We start from the raw sequence: 12,098 nt of genomic DNA, 5'->3' as shown, positions 1-12,098 counted from the left end.
GCATGCGTGACTGACGAATAAACACCCACAAAGGAAGAACACTCAGAGGAGATGGGCAAAAGTGATCTGCCCATGAAGCTCAGGGAATAATGCAGGGTGTGACTGACCACTGCTGTTACAAAGAAGCTGACTCAACACAAGGGGACAGGAAGGTGGCCTTTGTTTTTAGATAAGCAGCTATTAACTGGTGGTGTAAATGCTTCTCCCCAAGTTCATTAAACCAGTGCTACTGCCTTCCTGAGTTAGCCTGACCAGCATGAGCGGGAATTGAATACATGGCTCAAGCCAACATAGAATATAAAAACCAGACAACTAGCAACGGGCTTGAGCTGGCTTCAACGCATGTATTCACTCCTGGCTACTGGGGACGCCCAGTGTCATGATGGTGAACATATTATAGAGACTGGTAATGGAAACACACTGGTATTGTGATTGAACTGTGTATTGAAATTGCTATATTTTGCTAAATGTAACTTCCATTTGTATTGTGTTATGCACTATATTTTGTATCACTCTGCTAAATCAGAAATCCTGTGCAGCATCAACTATCTTCAAATAAGTAAATCTGATATTAAACATTACAACCTCCATGTATGAAACATCTGAAAGAACCTGATCAGAGAGTATGGGACACTGACAGTGTGCTGAAGCACAGGGGAATGCACAGGTTAGAAGCAGAGAATGCAAGGACTCCAGGGCTAAATGAACCTGGAAGGAGAGAGGCTGGGAGTGCAATGCAGGCTTATTAAGTATATGGTGTGGGGCATACAAGAGTACTCATAGAGAAAGATGCCAGAACGTAGTTTTGGTTTCACATAATGCTGAGCACAGTACTTCAGAAATGTGATATTTTGTTTGGAGTGTGATTTTTGAGACTCTGGTCAGATTTCACAATTTCAAAATGAAATCCCACCCAAACCCAAGGGCACAGGAGAAGTGCAAGATTGCCAGCCCACGCAGCCATATGTATGGCACATCTCACCAAGGCAAGATGGTGAAATGCTGCTCCAGCTCCCATTGTCCAGGCACAACATCCTGGAGTCGCCCAACAAATAGTAGCCACTGTTGCAGTGATAGGTAACAGTACTGCCAGCAAAAAAGTCCTCAGCTGAATAAAATCCATTTTCCAAAGGTGGAGGCACTCCACAGCTGATTCCTGCAACATGAGTGAAAAGAGAGCACAGAGATTAGCAGAGTAGACACAGATCAACTTCAGACTAATTCCACATGAGAGCCACCACTGGAGATTTTTAGTCTGCAACTGTGGAATCCTGTCTGCAAGAGGGCCCAGGCCTTTTCTGAGGTAGCTAATTCATTCCAGGTCCAGTGGAGGGTCTTGTTTTGTGGGCACTTGTCAACCAGAGACTAAGCAGGAGTCTCCAGCTCCCGCTATTCTGCTAGCTCTGGAGGAGACATCTGTGACTAAGATCTGAGCAGATGCCCTTCAGTCACAGGACACTTCCCCTGATAATCAATGATCCTTTGTGAGTTTTAAGGAATGAGGAAAAGGCAGTTTGCCTCCATGGAGGTTCCTGTTATTTCCCTTCACTGAAAAACAACCTCAATGTTACACTGTTTGAACAGTGCAAAACTAGCTAAGAGATTATTGCTAAGAGGTTACAGTACTGGTCTGAGACCAGGGAGTGCATGAACAATGGAGATACTGGACCTGACCTTACATACAACCTTGGGCATCACTTTGACTTTGATTATAGCAAATAAGCCCTTCTGATCCCAGCTATGCCAGCAGAAGGCATCACTATACCTTCCTGCTGGAGGCTGCTATTCTAGCAGAGCTGCTTCTGTGCATCTTCATTTCAATCACGATGACATAACTTATTCCAACAGCTACACAGCTGATCTTTGTAACTATATGGATTGTAGCAACTCCTTGCTCCCCAGCTGTGTGCAAGGATCACACAGTAAGACACTGTGAAGTGTTTAGAGCCCATGGTAATGGAAGCCAAGTACTTGCTGTAGTGGGTTAGAACTGAAGAGCTGGTAACAAAGACAGGCTGTCAGGGTATGGAGACCTGTGGTTTTGGGGGTCTTCGGTAGCAGGAAGAGGAAAAGGATCCCGGTGGGTGAAGCCAGTGAGTATGATGAGCCTGATTCAGTCAGTAGAAGAACCTTTTCTGTACCACACCTTCGACTAAAAACCCTGTAGTTCTTTATGCAGGAAATAGCTCTCCTCAATCCACTTTCATTCATCAGCTATTTATGGAACAGGCTGAGAAAGGCCAGTAGGTGAGTCTGGCCCTCGTTCAATCAGCATGTTTGTGGCAGGTCAGCCCTGTTCTATCTGAGCTCTGTGCTCAACAGGTAAAACTGCCTGGCCCAATACAGAGAAATCAGATGACAACACTAACAGGATTCTGGTGGCTTGTCACTGATAACACACCAAGAAAGAGCAAAGATGTCTCTCCCAGTGAAGCCGTCTCTGCCAGTGAACTAAGCTCTGCCCAGCAGGACATGCTTTTGGGTAAATCCTCACATGCATGCTATTCTTTAGGCAGAAAAGAAGACAGATCCTGGATTTGTGCTATGAACAACTGAATAAAGAAGAAGACATGAAAATCATATCAAATCTAGCTCAAACTATATCTGAGGTATTTTCAACAGATTTTATGACTTTCCCCAAACTACTGGTCAATTTTGGGATCATGCAATACCTACTTCTAGAGCTAATTTACTATTCTGCTGATATGAAAAATATAGTTGGCTCCAACACATGCAACTGCAGTCACATGTGCCATCACAGCAGAGGAGAAACAAGCAAAAGGAGAAGGCAGCAGCAGGAAAGCAGAAATCAAAGTACCTTGGCAACCTGCATGTATACAGCCCAGTTTCTTAGAAGAAATCCTGTAGGTCTTGGAGCACTTCTAAGTCCTGACAGAAATATCTGCTGCCTTAAAGAAACTACCCTGTAACATACTAATGTCAAGGCTTTTACTTCAAACCAGATGTTCTCACTGACATTTAAAAATCACAGAGATATTCTAGTGTGCATCTTCCACACTCCTGGTGCCACTGGGGAGGAAAGTCTGGAGTATCAGATTGCTGATCCAAATAGACTCATTTCTGCCATGGGCGTTAGAAACTGACTGAAAAAGGTGGCAGAATCCGATTGCGGTGTAGTTCCTGCTCAGTAAAACATGAGTTCATGCTGTAACATGGATGGATTCAAGTGCATCACAGCTGCAGGGATAAACAGGCCATGAATAGTGATAGGGTCCAAATAAAAGCTAGGGTTTTCTAATCCTGCCAGCCCACTGAGACAACTCACTTTCACAGCGAGGAAAAGGCCGTGTCCACTGTCCTAGGTTAAGGCAGCGTTGAACAGAGTTTCCCACTATCTGGAAGCCTGGGTCACAGGAAAGGCTCACTTTTGACCCCGGCTTTAAATCAGCAGAGGAGGCCCGCAGATGTGGTATGGATCCTTGCAAAGACGGACAGTCTGTGGACAAAATATATGCATACAGTAAGAGATACAGCCATGTGCTGAAATGAATAAACTTGTTATCTGATTGTTTGATCCGGTACAAGTTTATCCAGTAGAAAGCTTTGGGAAGTGTTATGTATGGTACACCCTGCTGGGGTTCAAAGGGTTTTGAGAATCATCAACATACAGCATCAGAAAAGGAAACTATAGGAAAAGAAGTGAGGAGGCAGTAGGTATTTTAATACCACCCAATTATTTTTAGACTAAAAGACAAGAAAAACTTATTTCTGACCCAAAACCATCTTCACTCTTTCCCCATTTCAATTCAGGAAGCAATAAATCTCTGTCAGAGAATCCAGTGAACTTCTGTTACAAATCCCTGGAATTCAAGGAATGAAAGGCTAAATGTTCTAACTGTCAAATTACCGAAATAATTTATTCAAGGTTAGTGGGGCAAAGGCTGCAAGCTAGCATATTTGACCTCATAAAAGATTCTTGTAATATTGTTCAGAAAAAAAAGTTTTCTAGGAAATAAAGTTCTAACCAGCACAAAATATACTCTTGTAATCTATCTTCACTCTTCCAACAACTCCTGGCAGGAAATCTGGCCAGGCTAGTACATTTCCTTTTTGGAGTTCTTCTGGACAGGATGTAGCCAGAGATTTTACCTATGGATTTAAAACAGTTGATTAGGTGCTGTTTAAGGACCACGTAGGAAAAGAATGTAAAAAAATATTCCTTCCATATCTGCATGCAACACTAGAACAAATCATGGAATAAGTGATGTTCATCCTTTCTAGCACAAGAGGCTTCTGGCTGAACTACTTGTTACTCTGTACTTACAAGCTATCTAGCTGTGGACAGGCACATACTGAATCGATACCTGAAGGAATACTTGTCATACAAGCAAAGTATAGAACATAGTTCTTGAAACAAAATTGCATTTGTTAGCATGAAAGAAAAATGTATTTATGCCTCAGAAAAAGGCAGTTATGAGAATGCAACCTGAAGAGAAAACTTGATATATTTGCAGAAAAATGTCAAATAGGAGCCAAAAGGAACTTAATGTTGAAGATATGCATTCTGCAAACCCTGCTAGCACTGCACCTTGTTTAAGGAACAAAAACTCAAAAAGGAGGAGTTTAAGAAAGCAATCTGTTGTTTTCAGGACAAGAGTTTTGTGAATTCAATGCACTAGGCTCTTCAAAACACTGCAGGCAAGGTCTACCCAAACCAGTACTAACAGCTGTATTGGCACTGACTTCAGCCAAAGCAGGACAGGGCCATAACTAACCATGTACTGAAAAAGGAATTATATAGGCAAACTAAGGATAGGAGAAAGAAAGGAACACACTGTTAGAGCAACAGCAGATTAATATCTTGAGAGCAGATCTGGTCAAATAGCTTTGATGGAGAAGTTCTCCATTTAAAACATAACTCCTTTAATGGCACCACTAGGGGTTTCTTTTGCATTCTTACTACAAGAAACTGAAATGCCAGTGAGAACCCTTAAACTGTTTCAGTATTGTATTTTAACGTAAAAAAAATTATTTCAATATTGTGAAAATATTTCTACTTCTTCACTGTGACTCTGAGAATCTATTAAACATAGTAACATTATCATATCTCAGCCATGGAACTGCTGAAAAAAACATACGTGCCCTGAGGAGGATAAATGTGCAGTAAAGGGATAATTAAGGATTTCCTCTTCTTTTAACATATCATAGAGGGAAGTGGTCTATGGAGAAAAGATAGTTATTCAATTAAGAGAACATATTAGTAATTAGGCTACTGAGGCTACTTCCTACTCCTTGGCTCTTTTGTGTTGGAGGGTCATTCCAGTAATTCCCTGGCAGGGAGAAAGGAACGTTTCCTTCAGCAGCATGAAAAAATTAATTAAGAAGAGCTAGGATGAGCAGCCCAGTGGGCTGTGTACATCTCCGCACAGCCAGCCTACCCATACAATAGATGCAGCACAGCTTCAGGGCACAGCTAGCTGGTTAGAAAGCACAGGTGTGCCCAGTTCATGCCAAACAGTTGGGAAACTGCCTTTCTCAGAAGGGTAACTGGCTTCTGTTCAAGTCTGCAGTGGATGAAATCCACTACCAAGAATACTGTGTGTCTTTGTGAGAAAGGAAGGTACACCATGAACCTCAGACTGACTTATTCTCACATTCCCCCCACCATGAACTCCAGTAAGGGGGATCAGACTCTTCTACAGTCAGCTTGGCTGAAGAAGAGAGCAACCTGCTCTGTTCACTTCGAGGCCATTTCAAAGATCTCACTTCCAACAGTATGTGCTGATGGTAACTGCTTAGGCCAAGGGCTGCACACAAACTGCAAGGAATTCGCAGGGAAAAATTTCCAGTGTGGGAAAGGCAGGTTTGGGAATTGGCCCTTCCAAGCCATATGATGGAGAACGGAGGGCCAGAAAAGACCTCACAGTCCGATATAGACAACTCATATTTCTACTGCTGTCTACTCAACAACGAAACAACCAGACTGTTGGTTTACCTATACAAAATTAATATTCAGGTGGATGAGCAACTAAAGTACACAAAGAAAAATCTTAAAGAGTGAACTTTGCCTTTATGTTATTCACTGGGCAACATACTTGTCACCCTGCTTTCCTTTATGTCTGAGAATAGGAAGGTAAGACTTACTGAATAGTTCCAGCTGGCCACAACAAAATTGATAATAATAGATAACAACAGTGATTTACAATCCCAAGCTCTGAAATGAATGAGGTAAGAATTTTATAGGAAACTTACTTGTCTCAGCTCCCTGTCTGGTCTCACATCTGTCTTTTCAGATTACTAATATGGATACCATAAAGGAAGGGCAGGATTGTCTTCCCCATCCTAACTGTACTGCATTTGAAGCAAATGGGAATTTAATGAAGCCTGTCATTAAAGACAGGTGACTACTGAAAATTGCACTTAATCTTCACCAGTGTGTCCTGTAAAATCACATGCATACTTATCAGCTTCAAAACTGCCAGTGAACAAAAATGTGAAGACTTGACTTGGCAATGCAACAACTGGTGACCCCAAAAGCCAAGAACAGTAGTAGACCGCTGGGCAGTTCTGAACCCAGCAGAAAGCCAAAGTACCAAAGAAAAGGAGGAAGAAGCAAAGGAGACATCTGGATGCTGGAAGCAAAGATTCTGCTTTATGTCTATTTTCTGTTAATTTTATTATTTATTTGGATCATGGATAACAAACAGTGAAACCACCAAATAGTGGTAAAGCCTTAAAAAAACAGCAAGAGAAGAGCAAAACCTTTTAACCCAAAGACCTTCAAGAGATGCCTCTAACTTTGAACATTAGTCCTTGTTGTTCAAGTGTTACCAACAGTTTCACAATTTCTGACCTTCAGGATTGAAACACTAATGACCAGAAGTGGTGATGGAGCACACAGTCATCAGGTTTGCAGAGAATATCAAGCTGGGAGGCCCAGTCAGTATGCTCAAGGACAGAGCTGTACCCATAGGCACCTTGACAGGCTGGAGGAATGAGCCAAAAGAGACCTCAAGAAATTCAACAAGAACAAATGGGAAGGAAAAACCTCTGAATGATACAGGCTGGGGAAAGCCTGGAGAGGGTACAGCTCTCTGGAAAAGGACCTAAGGGCTCTGGCAGGCAGTGAGCTGAGTATTGGCCAGCTGTGTGCCCTGGCAATAATGAGGATCAACAGCATCCTTGGCTGTGTGAATAGGGTCACAACCAGAAAACCAAGGAAGTGATTATTCCCTATTCTCAGTGCTTATTAGACCACATCTGGAGTATTGCATTCTGTTTTGGTCTCCTCAGTACAATACAGACATTGATAAGTTGGAGGAAGTTCAGGGGAGGCCCTCAAAAAGGTGGTGGGCTGGAGCATTTGACCTGTCAGGAGAGGCTGTGGGACCAAGGCTGGTTCAGCCTGCAGCAGAGACAGCTTTGGGGACACCTAACAGCAGGCCCCAGTACCTATGGGGAGCTAATCAAGTATGTATAGTCAGGCTCTTCACAGCAGTGCGTGGTGGAACACAGAAACAGTAGTCATAAGTGGAAGTGGGAGGTCCTGACTAGATATAAAGAAAAAAATTCACTGAGGATAACTGAGCACTGAGGCTTGTCTCACAGAGAAGCTGAGGGATCACTGTCCTTGCAGACACCTTTTGATCCACACTAATTTTTTAACTCTGTGAAAGTTTAGCGCCAAACATTTATTGTTGGTACCTGAATAGAAGTATCCTAATATTCAGTTATGCTGCCCATTCAGGCTTCTCCTGGGACTATATAGCTCAGATTTTTCATAGTGTCTAATGCATTGACAGAAATTCTGACGGCTCCCCTCTGAAGTTTTACTGGTGCCTTCACACAGCAGGATGGGGTAACTGTAACCTGTAAAACAAACCCTTAGCTTGTTTCATTGGGTTTTCTCCCTCTTCTAACAGGACTGGTAGCTTTTGTGTATGCCTCCATTTCTTTTTCAAAGCTACGTAATACAGAAACGCTCAAGTCAAAATAGAAGGTGACTCAGTGTTGATTTTGTCACACCTAATTTTGCTTAAAGCTACTCTACTTACTATCTAAGCTTTTCACCCTAAGCCAGAGCTTCATCTAGTCCCCACTGGCTTCTGTGGCAAAAGAGATCTATCCAATGCGCTAATTTGGAATGCCTTTTCAAATGTTCATCCTATGCTCAGAGCCCTGTGCTCAAACACTGCAGTAAGGACTTACCTGCTGTGGAGACAGGACATGATCCCAAATGTTGAGCTGGCTGATGGAGCCCACGAAAGATTCAGCTGGGTTGAATCCTTCACCTTTCTGATCTTGCTCTTGGCCCAGTACAAGCGCACCACCACCTAAACTCAGAGAGAATTAGAACAGGGACAGGAAACAAAACCCTACAGCAGAGATCCCCATAGGAAGATTAAAAATTAAGCAAAACAAAACCTTTGCTACCCTACGTTACTAAGATTTTGTAGTGCATAAGACCAGCCACCTTCAGCAAATTCTCTCACAAACCTCTGGGAAGCCTTATGCCAGACTGAGGTAACTGAGCACAACAATTTGGAAGTGACTCTCAAACACACATTGATCCTAAACTCATGCTGATGAGACCAGAAACTACATGGCTGCTTCAGGAATGGTATTGGCTCTAAGAGACCACTTCTAGCTCAGTATTTGAAGCATATTACAGAGCAGTGCAAAATGCCATTTTGAGCAGGTGGGGCATGTTTTACAGTGCTATCTTGCACTTCCTCCTTTCAACAAAAGCTTAGAAAATCAGATAGAACAAATTTGATTCCAAACTCTTAGAAGCACATTGGTGGTTAGACAGTCAATGTTCTGACATGCCATACAAGTTAAAGTTCCTCTCGACCAGTAGCACAGATGATACAGACATGCATTTTTTACGCCACAGGGTGTGTGGAAAAAGGCAAAAAGTAATGGAAACTGCACACTTCCTTAGGTCTTGCCTCTGGAGATAACTCCAATGTAATTGGAAAAGACTGGCAAACATAAGATACACACACTAAAATGCCTCTTTTTTTTTTTTATATGGATAGTTTTTTGAAAGTCTGTGTAAATTTGGACAGTGGTACTATGAAAACACTATCAAAACCAAATCTCTTTGCAGCAACCTAATGTCAGGCCTTTCACAGCTCTTCAATGCTGAAGGTATTCCTTTTCACCTCTTCTGATATTACTGGAAAGACCGCTGATCACAGGAAACAATGAAATAGCAACACCCACCTTGTTAGGACAAAATGCAAACATAACTCTAAAAAGGTGTCTCAAAGTAACAGAAAGAGGCTGAGTCAATTAACTCTGAGCACACATTTGTAAGGGAAATGACAGTTAAACTTAAGTTTGGTGTGTGAGAAACCTATTCTCACAAAGTCATTCCAAAATCAGCTCAGCACAGGCTCATTTGTGGACTAAACTCTGTCACCCTCAAAACAAGTTACCTACTAGCTTACCCTAGAAATGTGCACTTTGTCTTCAGCGAGGCTGAGTGAGGGAACTGTCCTCATGAACAAGAATAGCAAATATGAGCCCTGCACAAATGTTAAAAATGTGGAAACATACTAAAACCACCAAAATAAACATTTCTTTGCAGGCACAGCAAATTCTGAAATAAAAACAGAATGAAGGCAACAGATCTGGTGTAATATAAATAAAGCATACCAGGGATTTTTGATCCAACAGAGAGCCCGCTGCCTCCATCAGACAGTTTTCCATCGATGTACACTTTCCATGCCCCATCCGTGCATGTCCATGTGACCGCAATGTGATGCCAGTTACCATCGTTCACTGAAGGACAGTCTGTGATCCTCTCTTTCCCATTTACATAAAGAACCCAGCTGCACGGAAGGAAGATGAAGGCATACTCAGTTGCATGCAGCAACTTTAAAAGCATAGCCTGTCCCACATGACTCAAAAAAATGTTATTTGTGCAAATGAGGTAACCATGTCTACATCATACAAGAAATCTCTCTTGAAAGATCATCATACAAGATATCTCTCCCTCAGGGAATTTGGAAGTTATGGTTATCATACACAAAGCTTGGTGAAATAAGTAATGTGCTTTTGTACCAAAACATGAAGACTCAAGTCATGGCTGCATAGTGGATTCTTAAACTTGACCCTTAGGTTCATCCCTGCTTTTGGAGTCACACTACAAGTACTCTGAGTGATAAGCTCCATTTTATCCTATCATTTTCTCAATGTGTCATGTAAATATGATGTAAAAGTAGTCCAGACAAAAAATATCGTGCTTTCTAAACTTCACTGCTTTCTTGCCATTACTCTTCTATTTGGCAAAAAGTGAAGGAAACAAAGCAAGGAGAAAAACAAAGAGACAACTCCAGCTACAGAGTTTGGATGCAGATTTTTCTATCCCAAAGTAGGCAAAGCTGATATTCAGACTTCTGGTCTATGCTTTCTTTATCAATTCAAGATATCTGAAAGCTACAGAAAAACAGAACCATGATTTACCCATTGTAATCAGTCAGAAGAAATGCATTATCACTTCCATTCTCCACTGCATAAGAAATGGGAGTCCCATAGTTTGTGGTGTCAGTGGATTTCATCCAGAATGTACAGGTGATGTCACCAAGAGATGGGAAAACACCATCAAGCATGACATATGCATAGATACCAGAGACTTCAAAATCAAGATTGAAACCAGAGGACTGTTCTGCAACAAAGACAAAGAGTTTTCAGAGCTGAATTCCTGAAAACCCAGAAAGAGAATCAAATGGAATCTAAGCAAATGCAGTAAAATGGAACACAACCCATCTATAAAAATTATTCACTTTAAACTGATCAGAGGTAGAAAGAATGTATAGCAGTCTAACACCAGCCAGCATACAGAGCTTTCCAAGGCTAGAAAACACACAGGGTTTGAAGACAAACAACTGAAAAATAATAAACAGTGAATATGAACCTTGCTTTTCAGTCCTCTATCAATGAAATGACATATCCATCTGCCATCCAACAACCCAAAGAGGTGTGATCAGCTCACAAGAGTCAAGATTAAAAAAAAAAAAAAACCAACAAAAAACTCACAGGGTCTTTTCTATTCTGAACTTACTGAAATACACTACACTGGTATGGAACAGCACTTCTGCGCTGCTCTTCAATGCAGAGTGACATGTTTTACAAGGGTACTGCATGTAAATGTATCACATGGAGCTCTCCCTAAAGCTGGGTGTTATTAAACTCCAACATAGGATGGCAGGTCTAAATGACCTGTATGTCCTCTACTGTCTCTGTAACATCAACATGGGTTTGTCAGTTTCTGTTTAAAGATTCACCAGCTACTAGTATAACACTTTATAATTTTCATGGAGTGGCTAAAAGACAAATGGATTTGAGCCTTGTGGTTGTGTGGCCTAACTCCAGCATCATCCAGGAAGTTGCACTAGGTGTGACCCATTTTGCCTGACCATAGAGAACTTGATGCCCTTTTGCCTTTAGGGAACTTGATGCCTTTAGGACTCCTTAGCTGAGACTACCACATACTAATGTCTAATCCTGAGATGCAAAGCCCTACATGAACTAGAAGAACAGAAAGAGCTAATTAACTCAAATACAGAGGGCAAATACAAATTAAACTCAACAGACCTACTAGGTATTAAAAAGATAGAACTGTGCCTTAGGAAAGAGAAATGAATATAAATATAGCACAAATGCTGTTACTTGTCTGCAATTACACTTATTAACACTGCAGTCACACAACTTCCACTCAGCCTCTCAGTGTCCCACCAAACTAGCTGCTTTCTGGGAAAGCCGTATGAAATAAGCCCAGCCAGTGCAAATCTTGCCCAGAGACTTAGTCAAGCCACCTTTTTCTGACACTTGGTCCTGTGTACCTGTTTCACACCTGCTGCCTGTAAAGCCAGGGGGACATTTACAAACGTACGAGTTCAAGGCATCCACACAGGTGGCTTGGTTTAAACAGGGACTGGAGTCACAGTCATTGATGTTCACTTCACAGTTTAGTCCTGTGTACCCTGTCACACACAGACACCTATGGAGGAAAAGAGAAACACACTTCAAAGGTGGCTGCTGTCACAACAAAGAGTCGTGGTCATGAGGCCAAATCCGCTGATAGGAATGGCATATACTGGAAAAAAAATAATCAACAGAAAAGATAC

The 12,098-nt window shown here is 41.8% G+C and overlaps 1 protein-coding gene across 1 annotated transcript in view; it reads right to left on the bottom strand.

Annotated features, from left to right (window-relative positions):
• The window catches only part of SVEP1 (sushi, von Willebrand factor type A, EGF and pentraxin domain containing 1), a gene marked incomplete at its 5' end in the record, with an annotated part of 125,722 nt that overhangs the window by 36,212 nt on the left and 77,412 nt on the right, over positions 1–12,098 (bottom strand). The window contains 7 exons of the mRNA XM_010578179.1: positions 983–1,156; positions 3,287–3,457; positions 3,987–4,110; positions 8,170–8,294; positions 9,625–9,800; positions 10,435–10,636; positions 11,814–11,971. Coding sequence (XP_010576481.1) covers positions 983–1,156; positions 3,287–3,457; positions 3,987–4,110; positions 8,170–8,294; positions 9,625–9,800; positions 10,435–10,636; positions 11,814–11,971 — 1,130 coding nt within the window. The remainder of the gene's footprint in view (positions 1–982; positions 1,157–3,286; positions 3,458–3,986; positions 4,111–8,169; positions 8,295–9,624; positions 9,801–10,434; positions 10,637–11,813; positions 11,972–12,098) is intronic.

This window comes from Haliaeetus leucocephalus, unplaced genomic scaffold, assembly GCF_000737465.1.
Source record: "Haliaeetus leucocephalus isolate CR32 unplaced genomic scaffold, Haliaeetus_leucocephalus-4.0 Scaffold605, whole genome shotgun sequence".
Classification (NCBI taxonomy): Eukaryota; Metazoa; Chordata; class Aves; order Accipitriformes; family Accipitridae; genus Haliaeetus; species Haliaeetus leucocephalus.
This window is presented reverse-complemented; position numbering and strand designations above follow the sequence as displayed.